General features: G+C 36.9%; 1 protein-coding gene across 7 annotated transcripts in view; it reads right to left on the bottom strand.

Moving 5' to 3' along the window:
• Positions 1–15,147, bottom strand: part of LOC132011507 (contactin-4) — a 941,143-nt gene that overhangs the window by 178,044 nt on the left and 747,952 nt on the right. For all 7 annotated transcript variants that reach the window (XM_059390189.1, XM_059390187.1, XM_059390193.1 and 4 more), the window contains 2 exons: positions 4,584–4,686; positions 1,822–2,006 (listed from right to left, as the gene is read on the bottom strand). In XM_059390189.1, the coding sequence (XP_059246172.1) occupies positions 1,822–2,006; positions 4,584–4,686 (288 nt within the window). The remainder of the gene's footprint in view (positions 1–1,821; positions 2,007–4,583; positions 4,687–15,147) is intronic.

Here is a 15,147-nt window from a genome sequence, read left to right as displayed (position 1 = left end):
TTTCAGTCAATGGACTATGGAGTCTTTTACTTTTCTTTTCTTTTCTTCTTTTTTTTTTAAAGATTTTATTTATTTATTTGACAGACAGAGATCACAAGTAGGCAGAGAGGCAGGCAGAGAGAGAGAGGAGGAAGCAGGCTCCCCGCTGAGCAGAGAGCCCGATGCGGGACTCGATCCCAGGACCCTGAGATCATGACCTGAGCTGAAGGCAGCGGCTTAACCCACTGAGCCATCCAGGCACCGTCTTTTACTTTTCAACCAATCAAATAAGGTATCAAATACCACAGTTTAAGAAAGAGCCAAGATGACATTTCAAGTCCATCATCTGGCTTGAGTGGAATTAGTCCTATAAATAATTGTTGAAGAAAGATGAATGATTAAAGAAGTATATAAGCTTATTCAAACAACTGTTGCCCATGTCATCATGTGAAATAGTTTCTAGAACGTGTGTGCTCACCTGTCACCCTGGATATATCAGGTAGGTAAGTTCTAAATCCTGAGGGTCATGTCGGGGAGCTCCCTGCAAGCTAGCTGATACTCAAAATCTCCATTCAGTTTCCAATCATGTTTCTAAGGAAGATTTTATGATGAATAAATAAAGTCATTGGCCATATATATATATATATATATATATTTTTTTTTTTTAAAGACTATTTATTTGTTTATTTGACAGAGAGAGAGAGAAAGAGAGATCACAAGTAGGCAGAGAGGCAGGCGGGAGGAGAAAGTGAGAGGAGGAGGGAGAAGCAGGCTTCCTGCTGAACAGAGAGCCTGATGAGGGGCTTGATCTCAGGACCCTGAGATCATGACCTGAGCTGAAGTCAGAGGCTTAACCCACTGGGCTACCCAGGTACCCTAATCTTTGGCTCTATCTTAAAACCAAAATGCTTTGGAAGAAGAATTGGTAAAATATTTATTTTAAATAACTATTATTATCTGTTATTTCAAAAAAATAAGGACATTTAAAACTCTTACTACAACTTGCCCCTAAAGAACTACTCTCAGCACTTTAATATTCATTGTTGTATATTTAAACTATTTTTTGAATAATTATCAGTCTACAATAGTTATTTCCCATCTCCCAGAAAGATGGGATTCAGACATGTTCCAATTTGGCAGAACTCAATTTGCTTTCAAAATGCCTATCCAATGAAATTCCTCTTTGGATTTCAAATCAATACCCTGACAGGGGTTTCCAAGATTGGCTAAATTGATGACCACGTGCTAGAGGTTTTCCATTTATATTACGTTTGGATCAATGCCGATGATTTGATTGGAATAGGAGCAGCTGCACATAAAATGTCTTTGGGGTGAGAGAGATTTGTCACGCTCTACTCTGATAAGAACTAAAATTGGGGAGTGTGCATTTTGAAATGTTCATGGTACCACATTAAATTGCTATCAAATAGAAGCAATTACAAAGAATTAACATGAGCCCGAAATCAAAATTCGAAAGAAGAAAAGCACACAGTTTAAAAAGAAAAACATCAGGAGAAGGAATCACAAAAGCTTTCCTGTGTCATGTTTACAGCTTGATGGGAAGAGGAAAAACACTTCTTCGCAAGTGCATTCCCACTAATGCCCATCTCCCAAACACCTCAGCCTGATTTCTTCCTCTCTGCTTGTCAACATCCTTGCCCCCACCCTCACTCTCCACACCCAGAATCACCCCAGGAACGCTAATTAGCAGCAAACCAAGGCTCTTATATAGTCCTGTTGTACACAATCTTTCCAGAAAGCCTGAAAGGAAACCTCCCAGTTTATGCTTTTAGTGCCAAGGTTTTTAGCATCACAAATGATAAATCCTAGAGGTAAACTTACCATAAAAAGTCAGTTGTCCCCTTGCTACATTTTTCCCTCTTGAATTTTCAGCTACACATTCATATAAACCAGCATCTTCCTGCTGAAAATTGGGGATTTCAAGAATTCCATTTGACTTGTGTCTTCTGGCTTTCCTTGCTATAGGCTTTCCATCAGCTCTTCTCCAGATAATAGTTGGTACCGGACTGATAGTGAGAATAAAAAGGAGTACATTAGATTAGAGAAAACTGTACCTTTTATTTGAACCTATGCTTCCCATAACCCCTTTCTTCTTGGTTCTAAACATATAAGCTTGCCTTAGACAGTATTCCCAAACTTCATTCATTCACATATCACTATTATGATTTTAGCTATATCCACATTTCCAGTATTACTATTTATATGTTAAGTGTTTTTCTTAGAATCAAATAAACTTTCTTAACCTTAATAAAAATATATAATATTATCTCTAAAATAAAAAACAGATTTTACATGCTTGCATTTTTTAGTGTAACTGTTTTTTTTTCCCCTAAATCATAAATATGAAAATAGAAATGTCTGAGCACAAATGTGTCAGATTGAAGATGACTGCACTTTCACATTCTTCCCATATGAGGTCCAGGTTCTCCTCTGCCTTAAACCTGCTGGGTTGTTTGTCGAGTTTGATTATTAAAATAAGACAGAAGTGATGTTTTGTCAGTTTTAAGGGATAGGCAAGAAGAAACTGGCAGCTTCTACTTTCCGTCCCTTGGAATATTTTTTATAGAACCTTACCAACTTACCAGCTGACTAGGAGAGTGGTTAGGGGAAATTTTACTTAAAATAGTAAGATAAGGAAAGAAGCCATCAGTGGGGTCTTTATGTACTCTCAAGGCATCTATCACCCTACAGCCATAACTGTGAGAACACATCTTAAATTGCAAGGAGGGCATCATTGAGTCTGCAAATCAATGGTTGAGCAAGCTACCCACAGCTTTTAAGAGTGCAGCTTCCTATCAGGGGATACAATTATTTACTTATTTATTTTTCACAAAAACACACACAGAGAAGTAATTAGGCTAAAGACTTGCTAATCTTCTCTGGAAAACCTGAGATGGTATTTAAAAAATTAAAGCCATCAATTCTAGTACACTTGTTTTAGAACAATTTAAGTTAATTCAACAGACACTAACTCAAAATGCAGAAATGGCTCTATCAAAAGTACATTACGGGTGCCTTTACATTTGATGAGATATATACTTAATACATGCCTTTACAAATAACTGTACTTAGACACAGTCTTCCTGCTCTTAAGTGGGCAATGATGATGTGTTTTGGCAGCTGGATATGCATACCCAAACAGTTCTGTGCAGACTGGAGGAGCCCAATTTTGGTCTTTTGTTTTTATTCCAGTGCCATTCAAGCAGTGTGAATAGAGTTTAATTCATACCCCCTTTGAAATATGAACGATTTGAGTTTTGCTCTTTTTCCAAAAAAGATTTTTCAAGGTGTCACCTTGTACAGTTTACCAAATTTATACCTAGCTTATCCAGCTACCTGTTTCCACCTTTTCCCTGGATTGCATTTCCCAACGTATATATTTAAAATAAAAAATGGGCCCACGCTATGATGTTTAGCAATCTGTTTTTAGTCTCTTAGCAATAAATCATGGGTATTTTCTCTGTCTCATATGTTGCTGTACAACTTGCCTTTTAATGTCTGTACAGTGTTCAGTCCTACAGATATGTCATAATTCATTTCATGTGGTAAGTTTTCAGGATACAAAGATTTATCACTGCATTGCATTGTGCCAAAGTAAAGATACTATTGTAGCTCACACAGCCCCAACTTAAAAACATGAAAACCAAAAGAATTCTTTTATTAGAGCTGAAAATACATTGATAAAAAGTAACATCTTTCTTCTATGGCTGGTGTGAAGAGCAAAAAAAAAAAAATACGGAAACAGATTAGGTGCTGATACTGAGGTTGAGCATGCTAGTGTTGTTGCATAAGTCAACATTTGGGCACGGAGAGGATGGGGAGTTAGCGACGGGCTAGCTGGAGAGAGGGAGTAGGGTGTAGAGATTAATGTCAATCATTAAAATCACAGATGATCTACAAATTTCATTTCAGAAGATAGTGTGTATCATTTATGCCAAATCCTTTTTTCAGTGTTACCGGGAAAATCTTAACTGATCTGTTTTTCATTTTCTTTCTGCCCTTGCAAAGATAATCTATGGAAAGGTTAACTGGATCCCAAGTAGGCTTATCACTCCACAGATGTAATAATAAAGTGAATAATTTTCAGATGTAAGATCTTACCTATCTTTAGCTAGAATAGAAGGAAATCCAAACTCGAGAGAAGAGACTGGGCATTTAAAAAGAATTTCAAGAAAAGTCTGATGCATCCTCTCTAAACTAGGGCAAGAATGAAAGTCCATATTTTCCCAAAGAGTCAGCTTGAGTGTATCTCAAATGAAGGCCATTGTTTTCCTGTCATTCTGGGTTAGACAGCGTGCACATTACAGGTCACAATAATAGAGCAAAATACTTTTTCAGAATTGCCCATTCTCTTCTCCTTTGTGGCCGTGTCAATTGTGGCAGCCTAATCCCCCTTGTGCTATTACATGTCCCCTCTCCGTGGTGAGAGGGCAGAATCAAAGATGCATACATAGAATTACCAAAAGAAAGGCTTGTCTTGCTTTTCACTCCCCTCAGAAACCATTGCTGTGAACAGTGCACATAAAATTGTCTACCTGCCCCAGCCGAAGGGAGGACAAGATGGAAGAGAAACCAGAACTTACTTTCCTAAGGCAAAGCATTCCAACTTCACTGTTGTTCCTTTGGCAGTCGGCACTGTTTCTGGGAAGTGCACTTCTATTTTTGGCTCATATTCACCCATCACCCCTGTGAATAAACAAAGGAACTAAGTCTCTGAGGTTCTTTTTAAATGTACGTAAGTGTTCTTCTGTTAATGTAGGATGCTCTCATACATCATTATGTGCACAATTAATTTCTTCATTTAAAGCTGGTTCTATCTCTAACCAGCCTTGAATTGTGGCTCCTCTCCCAGTTACTGCTAGGGGAAATTTTGTATCACAGTGCTGTACCATCTGCTAGGATCAAATTCTCCGTGCATTCAACTTCACTTATCAAAAAACATTTTTTTCTTTTCTTTTCTTCTTAAGGCAGTTATGGACCAAAAAAGGAGGGGAGAGATAATGTCCTAGTCATCAGGAAAATAAACTAAATTACTGAAAATATTGTAGAAAAATTTTAAGTATTAAAAAAAATCTCCATGATTGATTTGATCTATATAAGAAAAAAATCTTAATAATCAATTTGTGACCACAAAATACTTTATTATTCACTTTCAACACCAATCTGATCCAAGCACAAATTAGTGCACAGAGGATAACATCAAATGCCGGTATTAGTGTATTCTGAACCAATGTAAAAAGGACAGTAGGAAGTAACTATAAAAAGTAATCTTAAAATTATACCCACCTTCTTAACGGCATGTTTACTTTGAAGGTTATATTCTCCCATTTTCCCATATCCTAGAAAATGTACAATTGTGGCCAAGGTAAAATAACCTAACAAAATACTTTTTCTAAGTCCCTATTTTAAGTCTAAATATCTTAGTGCATACTTTACCTAAGTCCATACTTTATAACTGAAGACTTACCAATTATTTCTTATCAAGCCTTTTTGACCCCATCTCCCACTGCTCTAATTGATTGAATACATTTATTTCTATTCAATTTCTAATCCTTTTCCATGGTCTCTGATTCAGCTGTGCCAGTATGAAGTTTGGAATTACTTAACGTAGTAAGAAATGATAGGCTCCTCCATTTCACCTTTTAGGTATTCTATAGTTCCAGGAAAAAAGACTGAGGGATTCAGAAGAAAAAGTAAAAGCAAGGAACAGATGATGACAGGTACAATGACAGAGGGAAATAATTTCATTCATTTTGCAGAGATGATCCTTTTTGATGCAGCTTTAATGTTTGGGAAGCATCAAGGGGATTTCCTTAATGTGTAAAAAGAAAATCAAAAGTGTCAGATGACACAGCTGTCTAGCTAGGTTTGCTATGAGGTATGTCATCCAAAGTGCGAAGTTGAACATACCTGTTTAGTTTTTTCCTTTCATAGCATCATAGGGAGGATTGGATTTGGAAGGGATCTTTGAAATAATTTAGTTGAGCATTTTTAATCTTGGCATCCATGGATTCATACTTTCCCACAGAGTGGATCTGTAGCTAGCAACCTATTCTCAAAAGGGGCACCTGGGTGATACAATCAGTTAAGTAAGTGCTTGGTTTTGACACAGGTCATGATCTCAAGATCGTGAAATTGAGGCCCACGTCCAGCTCCTTGCTTAGTGTGGAGTCTGCTAACACTTCTCTCCCTCTGGCCACTATGTGTGTGCACTCTCTTTTTCTCTAAAATAAATGCATCTTATAAAAAGGGGGGGGGATTCTAAACCACTTCTCCCGGAATTAAAATTGGTCCTAATCTGTCTTTCCCTTTTGTGAGCAGGGCTGTAATCTCAAAGAGGTAAAGCAGTTTGTCTTCATTTTCACAACAAACTAGTTAGTGTTCCAGGTTGCAGCTCTGGTCCCTGATTCCTCTTTTATTGTGGGCTCTCACCCCTATAATGAATAACACTACAAAACTAGATTCAAATACACAAAATCCATGCTTGCCACATTCAGTTACAAAACCATTCCCTCCTTTTTGGCCGGGCTGAGGTCTCATGCACTTCAATTTGGGTTTGCCTTTCTTTGAGCATTTGCTACCGAGTGGGGCCAGTAAAGAAGTGGCGCTTGCTTATGCTGGCATTCGCACACAGCTGCTGAACTTGCTAACCAAAGTCGAACCGTTGACTCATCATCCCATAAATATCAGCAGTATGACTCTGAGTGCAGGAACAAGTTAACACCTTTTACTGCGGTGTGTATGGTTACGTACTTCAGGAACAAGGCTAATTAAAAAAAGAATTGCTTTGAGAAAAAGAGGTCTTTTGTGCTCTCAGGAAATCAAAACAATCTGCATTGCAGTGTGTCCTGTGTGGGAGGGAGATGAGACAATACTGCTAAAATACAGAGGGCAAGGCTGTTTCAGCAGCCATCAGGGTTCCCCCTGCCTCCTCCTTCAATAAACATTACATATACACTAGGTTTCTTTAACCCAGCTCAAAAGATATACCAAGGAAAAAATATATCTTACAGGACCTTTTTCAGAAACTGAAATATCACAGCAATGCAGAGACAGAGTGGAAGATCCCCAGCCCTGTTCTTTCCTCATCCTAAATGCCTATGTACCAAGGCCCAGACTCCAAGTTCACTCCTCCAGGATCCTTCTTCTCCTCTGCCCGACCTATTCTCCATCCCACAGTGGCCTTTAAATGACCAGATAGCAACAAAACCTCTTTGCCTCAGTTCTCAATGTTTCCCCTGACTTCTTTAAAACACACACACACACACACACTTATGGAGGTATAATTTACATATAAATACCTGACCAATTTTAAGTGCAATTCAAAGATTTTTGGTAAGTTGACCAAGCTGTGAAGCCATCACCATAATCCAGTTTTAGAGCATTTCCAACACCCATGGTCCTTCCTGACTCTTCACAGTCAAGCCTCAGAACTTGTTCTAGCCCCAGGCAATAACTCTAATCTGCTTACGGTTTCCGAGAGATTGCCTTTTCTGGAAATTTCATAAACATGGAATTAGACACTCCATGTTCTTTTGCATCTGGACCCTTTCACTTGGCAGAATGTTATCAAGGGTCATCCTTGTTGCAGTATGTATCAGTAAATTGTTCCTTTTTATTGCTGAATAGTATTCAACTGTTTGGAGATACCACATGTTATTTATTTGTTCCCTGGTCATATTAGCAACAAGGTAACACGAAATGAGTGGCTTAAAGAGAAAGAAAGGTATTCTCCTACAGTTCTGGAGGCTAGAAGTCATAAATGAGGGCCATGACAGGGCTCCACGGCCTCTGACACTCTGGTAGAATTGTTCCTTGCCTCTTGCTGGCTTCCGCTGGTGGCTGTCCATCTTTGGTGGTCCTTGCCGTGCAGCTCCGTCACTCCAGTCTCTATCCCTGTCATCATGTTCTGTGAGTCTTCTTATTGTATTTTTACGATGACATCAGTCATATTGGATTAAGGACCCGCCACCACCCATAATGAATTCATTTGAACTAATTATACCTATGAAGACCCTATTTTCAGAAAAGGCCATATTCTGAGGTGGGGGTTACATCTTCAATATAGCTTTTTTGGGAGACATGATTCAACCCATAATATCAGTTAATGGGCATTTATTTAGGTTGCCTCCATTTTTGGCTGTAAGTAGTAATGCTTCTAAGAACATTGGCGGGCAAGTCTTTGTGTAGAAATGTCTTTCATTTCTCATTTTCCCTGTGATTTTTATGTGGATGACTTTTCCCTTGCTACATGTCTCAGCTCAAATGGTGTCCCTTCAGAGAAGTGTTTTCTTATCACACTATCTCAAACAAGTCCCTATGTTATTCTTTATCAACATCTTATTTCTTCCATGTTAATTACATAATTCATAATCATCTTGTTTATTAATGACTCCAGTATCTGTCATTTCATCCCGATTGTAAAATACATGAGATTAAGTAATGTGTCTGCCTTTTTCGCATGTACCTCTAGCTTCTATCATTGTTTCTTCACTTAATAGGTACTAAAAAACTACTTCCATATAACTAATGTCATTTTACACATAAAATTCTGGGCCACTCTCAAACAGCATTATTGTTTTCTATCATCTTTATAGCTATTTATAAATGTTATCTTTTTCTTTGTGCTTTCATTTCCTGGAGGAATGGAAATACTTCTGATTTTTTTCTGTAGCCCTCACAAATCCTAGCTCAGTACCAGGCATATGAAAAAAAAAAAAGTGATCAGTAGAAATTTGTGGAAGGGAGGGAAAAGATGGAGGAATATAGGCCTGATACTATGACACACAGTAGCTTTTAAGTAAAATGTACACTTGTTCTCAGGCATGGAAGTATTTTCTAAAGTATCATCATCATGGTTCCCTATATCAGTTCAATCAATTATAGTAGGTTTTTTTCTAACATGAGCTCTAGGTTGTTTAGGTGGTTATATGGATGATTTCTGGGTTAATACACACTGATCTATATTTATAGCTTTAAAAATTAAAGTAACAGAGTTAGTAATAATACAGATTGATCTGGATTTATAGCAGTAGTTATAGGACATAAAGATATGGATCAGAGATGGGATGGCATGGTTTTCATGACGTTTAAAGAATTTTCATTATATATAAAGATTGTCCTAGCAATTATAGTCATAAAAAATGAAGGAAGCAATTTTCTCCAACTATATTATCAACATTTTGGGGAGGGCACCTGCGAACTGTTCCATTTAATTTGGTTACATCTGGACCAAGCTATATTTTTATTTGACTATTTATTTCATTTTAACTATTTTGGCCTTTACGTTCTACATTTAATTCAAAAAGCTATTGCTGCTTTTATTTTTTATGAAACAAAGTCCCTTTAAAACACGAGTACATTTTTCAAGTCATTCCTTTGACCACCTGTACACTTTTGAACTTAATTGGTCTACAGCTGCTCTGCTGATTTACAGAATGATTAGGCAGAAAGAGAAAGGCTACTGATGGAATTGCTCCAGACCCTTTTTCCATCTTCAAGGCCTAGTTGTGTCCACACAACCAAGGCAAGTAGAAATAAAGAGTGCATATCATATAGTCAGAATCAACCAGGATATATGATCTCAGTAATATTCCCTTTCTCTTGCATAATTTCATTCATTCATGATACAAATGGTCTACAGAGACAGCTTTTACTTGCAATTTTAGAGACAGTTACACCTACAATTTTAAATGTAAAGAAAAATAGAAGTCTCATTTCATGAGAATGTTTGTCAATGTTTTCCATTTCTGGAGTAAGAGACCCATGATAACAATAGTGAAAGGTCAGTACTTGAAATTCTACACATTAGAATCCTCAGGAGTCAAAGGCTTAGCTATGTTTTTTTTCCGATGGAGTAATTCAGTAAATATTCATGTAACACCAACCCTAGGACATGCACTGTGCCTAGCAATGGGAACACAGTGTGGATAACACATACCTGTTTGTTACCATTATGACCCCCATACACGACTCTTTTTCAGGACTTTCATGGTGGCATATGTAGGTAATGATTATTTACCGAATAACCCAAAGAGCTGACTTTCTGAGGAAGACATAATTAGAAATTCCTAGGTTTTGTTTTGTTTTGTTTTTTTCCTAAACCAATGGTTCTCAAACTTAGAATCACCTGGAGGGCTTACGTTTCTGATTTAAGAAGTTGAGATAGAGCCTGAGAATGTGCATTTTTAGCAATTTCCCACTTGATGTTGAAGCTTCTGGTCCAGGGAGTACACTTTAAGAATTTCTGTAGTAACCATGACATGTCAAGCCAAAGCAAAAAGTACAACACAGTAATATATATATGCATTGGGAGAGTAGGAGTAATGGAATTTTACTGGGGACGATGCCTGTCAAGATCCTGGATATGACCTTGTGGCAATGACTGCTCCCCTTTTGAAACCTAAAAAAATCATTAACGGGATGCTGATGTTTTTAAGAACATAGAATTTAACAAAATAACTGGCAAATTACAGAATATGAAAGAGAAATCAGTCGCACACTATGCTTGTTTAACTACAATTTGCAGAGTGCTGTGTTGGCAGAAAGAGGCCACTTTTCGGAGTTGAGTGCCGTGACATTTTGCCAACACCTGCCTTAGCTGGAATCTGTGCTTGCTAAATTAAACCACAGAAGGGACTTTTACCCACTTCCACAGAATGGGATTTTCTACTAAAAAAATTGCAAAAATCATCTTATGAAATGTTCCCACATTGACTTTCTTGTGGACTAAGTCATATGATGTGTAGTTCATTAAGTTAAAAATATTTGGAAATACCTCATTAGTCCTACAAATCCCTTTGGCTGATTTTACACTTTGCTCTTTTAAAAAAGACTTATTTTACTCTCGTTTGAAGAAGACATTGTGAGGTCTATGGGACCATCCAAAGAATCCTTTCTACCACTATTCACTCTCCAAAAGGTGAATTCCCATTGAGTTTGAGGCCACAACCATCAAAACAATGACCCTTGCCCCCCAGTGCTGGAGAGGAGTAAGAAAGCTGAAGGTTGTATATCATCTCTTAAATGCAGGGTTTTAGGGTATCCTCAGAAATCTGTAGGATGTGAAAATACACATGTTTTAACTTTAAATCTGAGATCTTTCCTTCCTTCTCAATAACTAAAGTGCAGAGATAATTGAGTTATTCCAGAATGCTATCTCCTATAAAGGCAGAGTGAATGTATCCATGCTTGACTATAATAGTCCTAGTTTACCTGACATGCTGAAGTAATTGGCTAATTATTGGTTAATTATGAGATCATCTTCTTTTAGGTGAAAGAAAGACAGCTTTCATCTTCCTTTGAGTAAGTACTTCTATGGTCAGTCTACTAAAAAGTTCTTCATATTGCCTTAATATATATTAATTAATTATATATTATATATAATTATATACTAATCAATTATACTATAAATATATAAATAATTATAAGCATATATTACATATGCTATATAATAAATATAAATAATTATAGTGGAAATATAATTAATATATAATTATATATTAATTAATTAATAATATACTCTCTCTCCCTCTAATTTCTACATGTTGGTCCTAGTTCAAGTCTGTAGAGCAACAACAAATCAAGTCTTTTGATGGATAGTCTTCACATATTTAAAGATATTATCATGTTGTCAGAGACTGGTAAAGTTTGACTCTAAAGTGACAGAGAACAAGGATTTTATTCAGGTTTTGTGAGCTATGCAGTCTCTGTTAACTCCGCCATTATAGCTGAAGAGCATCCACAAACAATACGTAAACAAAAGGATAGGGCTAGTTTCCAATAAAATTTTATTTACAAAAACATGGTGGGCTATATGGCCCATGAGTCCTAGCTGGCTGACCCCTGCCTGGCTTAGAGGAAATGAGAAAAAGAGCAAAGTTTGAGAGGGTTGATAAAAATCAACAACTATTAGAGCTAACAAGAGATTTCAGCAAGCTTGCCAAATGTAGATTCACACAAAAAAATAGCATTTCTGTACATCAGCAATAACTAACTAGAGAATGTGATTAAAAATAAGAAACCATTTGCAATAGCAACAAAAATTACAGAGAATTTAGTAATTAACTAAGAATACCCAACATTTCTATGGAGAAAATGTTGAACTTATTTTTTTTTTAAACACAGAAACAGGCCACAGGCCATACTGGCCTGCAGGAGGGAGTCTAATGATTCCTCCTTTAAACAAATACTGGAAGGCCTGGGATTCTTTTCGTTCCTCAACTCTTGATGGAAGCTTGCACTGATCCTCAACCAGGCCAGAGTTCCTCCCATCCAAGGCACAATTATATGTATAATCTCACTGCATCTTTCACTGCTTCCTGTTGGCTCTTATTACAAAAGAAACTTAAATGAACCTGCTTTACTTCTTCACTCTCCCCCAACATGGCCCGACTCCTGCCTCAGGCTGCAGTTACGCTTCTCAGATGAGCTGTAATCTGTTATACACAGATGTCTGCATTCCTGGTGACAGGTATACAACGGGTACTCAATGAAAATTGTTGGTTAAATGCATAATCAAATGAATGTCCCAAGTCTTCTCTATTTTAGGCTAGACACCTCTGCTTCCCTTATTCATTTCAAATCCCTCTGTCTGTACAAGTGTTTTCTGGAACTCAATTCAATGATTGTAATAAGAATGAAATTTCAGACCCTTCATTAATTTGGAATTCTCTAAGACTATAGGTTTTCAGGGGCTGGGATCACATCTTTTTATTTCATAATATACCACACACAACCGGTACTTAACAGATGCTTCCTAACTGAGTAGCTAAATGACCATCCAAGACCTTTGGCTCCCATGGACCTGAAATGGAATGACTGTGCTAGAGGTCTAGAGCTGACTGCCAAGTTTCTAAGCTTGTCAAGCCTTCAAAATATCCAGAGCCATTAAGATGCTATTAAATCAGATTAGCAATGGCAGTTTAGCAAAATATCTCACATCCTCTAGTCATTTAGATATTCCCCTCATAAAACACCTTTTACACCCACAGATCCTCAACTGTGATATTGTTAGAAAATTAAAAACAAGACATGATTGCTGTGACAAAGCCACACAAAAGTTGCAATTAGAAGTGAGAGTAAAATAAAGCAAAGTGTTTGGGTATAAACCCTAGATCTTAAGCAACATAAACCTGTGTCTAAGTGAAGAATATATTTCTACCCATTGCCAGGCAGAAGTGTCATCCTTGCTAATCTAAATGCTAGGTCATCAGTAAAAGGTTGTAGATCAAGTTTATAATAAAAAAAGATCTTCTTAATGAATGAGTTTGTGATCTGATCTCACGAGGTTAATTAAGTGGCCAACAAATCAAGCTGCTTTGTTTATGAAGACACACAGTGGTTGTTAATACTCACTTGAAGTTCTAATCCAGCTTGGGGCAGTATTAGAAAAGTTTACTATGAACAAGTGACATGTCATAATGGAGGATACACTATATTGCATCAACATTATAGAATATTCTATAATATTCTAATTTTATCCTTTCCATTTTTTAGTCTTTGGTCTTAAATTTGGAACTTTAAGGGAGATATAGTCTTCTGAGCCACTATGGTCATAGAGGCAAAGGCTCACAAGTGACCATGTTGATCAGAAGAGTGAATGCACCAGGTCTGGGGCTAGGATTGATTTTTAGCATTGGGAAGAAATCCGAGCCAATGACTGGCATCTGTGGATTAGCACCAGATATTACCTGGCCTGTGTGAATATTGGGATTGGAGTAAGGTATCATAGAAGAGTTGTGACTAGAATCCTATAGGATAACTAGATTAAAGCTTAGATCTGACTTATTACAAATCACACATTTTAATAGCTAAGAAAACAGAGGACCAAAGAAACGGCATGATTTTTGTCATGTGAGTTAGTGGTAGATTTGAGACTGCAGCCCAGATTTCATGACTTCTTTTCTTCCTGACTTTTTAGTCCTGTCCTGCCTACACTGCATCCCAGGTGAGGCCATAGCAAAAAAAAGACAAAGTTGGTTGGCACCAATCAGGGACATTTTCAACCCTATGTCCAGCACATCTATTTCTGTCCCCCTTGCTCTGAAACTGCAGGAAGCTGAGGTTATCAGCTAGTCTCTTGTCCACTGCGTTAAAGCTGACTTCAGGTGAAAATGTTAAATGCCTCAGTGCTTACCATGCTCAGCATTTTCATGGCTACATAAAATTAGGCTGAGAAAAATGAGGGAGAACTTAGAAAAATATCACCAATTATTTGGGTTATATATAAGAACATAAATTTATAATTAAGTTTACATTTTAATTTCCAAAGACAATATATCGAGTGTATATAAACATATGTACATTTATACAACATAACCCATATATATATTTATAAATGTGTATATAAGAGAAGGGGAGAAACAGGGAGAGATTTTGAAAGGCAAAGAGAGGATAAACCCCATTCCCCCATTACTTAGTATTTCTTCTATTTAGAGTTCTAATTGGGGATAATATTAAAAAATATTTAATACCCACTATACAAAGCAAGGAGCCATCAGACAGACAGTGACTATAAATTGCTTAAAATCTGTCTGGGTTCTAATAAGCAAAACAAAGAACTGCCAAACCAATCCCCAGCCAGCCTCAAGGAAAACAGAGAAAAAAGGCAAAGGTCATATAATAACTCCTGCTCAATTATATACCTGTGTATGTAATGGACATAAAACATCCTCATGGACATGACCTCATTTTCCCAAGATTGTAGTCATCTCTGCTAATTCGTCTCTTCTTTAGCCATTTTAAAGGAGGTCATGGATAGTGATTAAAGACAGAAGAAATAGCCATTACAAATATAATCTAAATCCATGATTTCTCTTGTACTTAATGCTCTATGGGTAATCTATTACCTTTGTTTATAGAAATTTAGGGACAATTCTTTGAGATCTGTGTAGGAAGCTCATAACAGAGCAAGCTCATTAACATTAGTAACCAACAGTTAGCTTATATTGATCCAGAGACTACTTTAGTACCGATCATAAAAATAATTATGATATGCTTTTCTCAAATCTTTTTTCTCCATGGTACCTAAGCAACAGGTACACTTTTCCACAAAAAATTTATATTATTTTTCCAAAGCAGATTTTAAATATCTAGATAAACTCTGTTATAAAATTCTCTCACATTTGTGTAATAATTCAATTTCAT

Source organism: Mustela nigripes, chromosome 2, assembly GCF_022355385.1.
Source record: "Mustela nigripes isolate SB6536 chromosome 2, MUSNIG.SB6536, whole genome shotgun sequence".
Classification (NCBI taxonomy): Eukaryota; Metazoa; Chordata; class Mammalia; order Carnivora; family Mustelidae; genus Mustela; species Mustela nigripes.
Note: the sequence above shows the minus strand (reverse complement) of the source record. Positions and strands in the feature narration are given on the sequence as shown.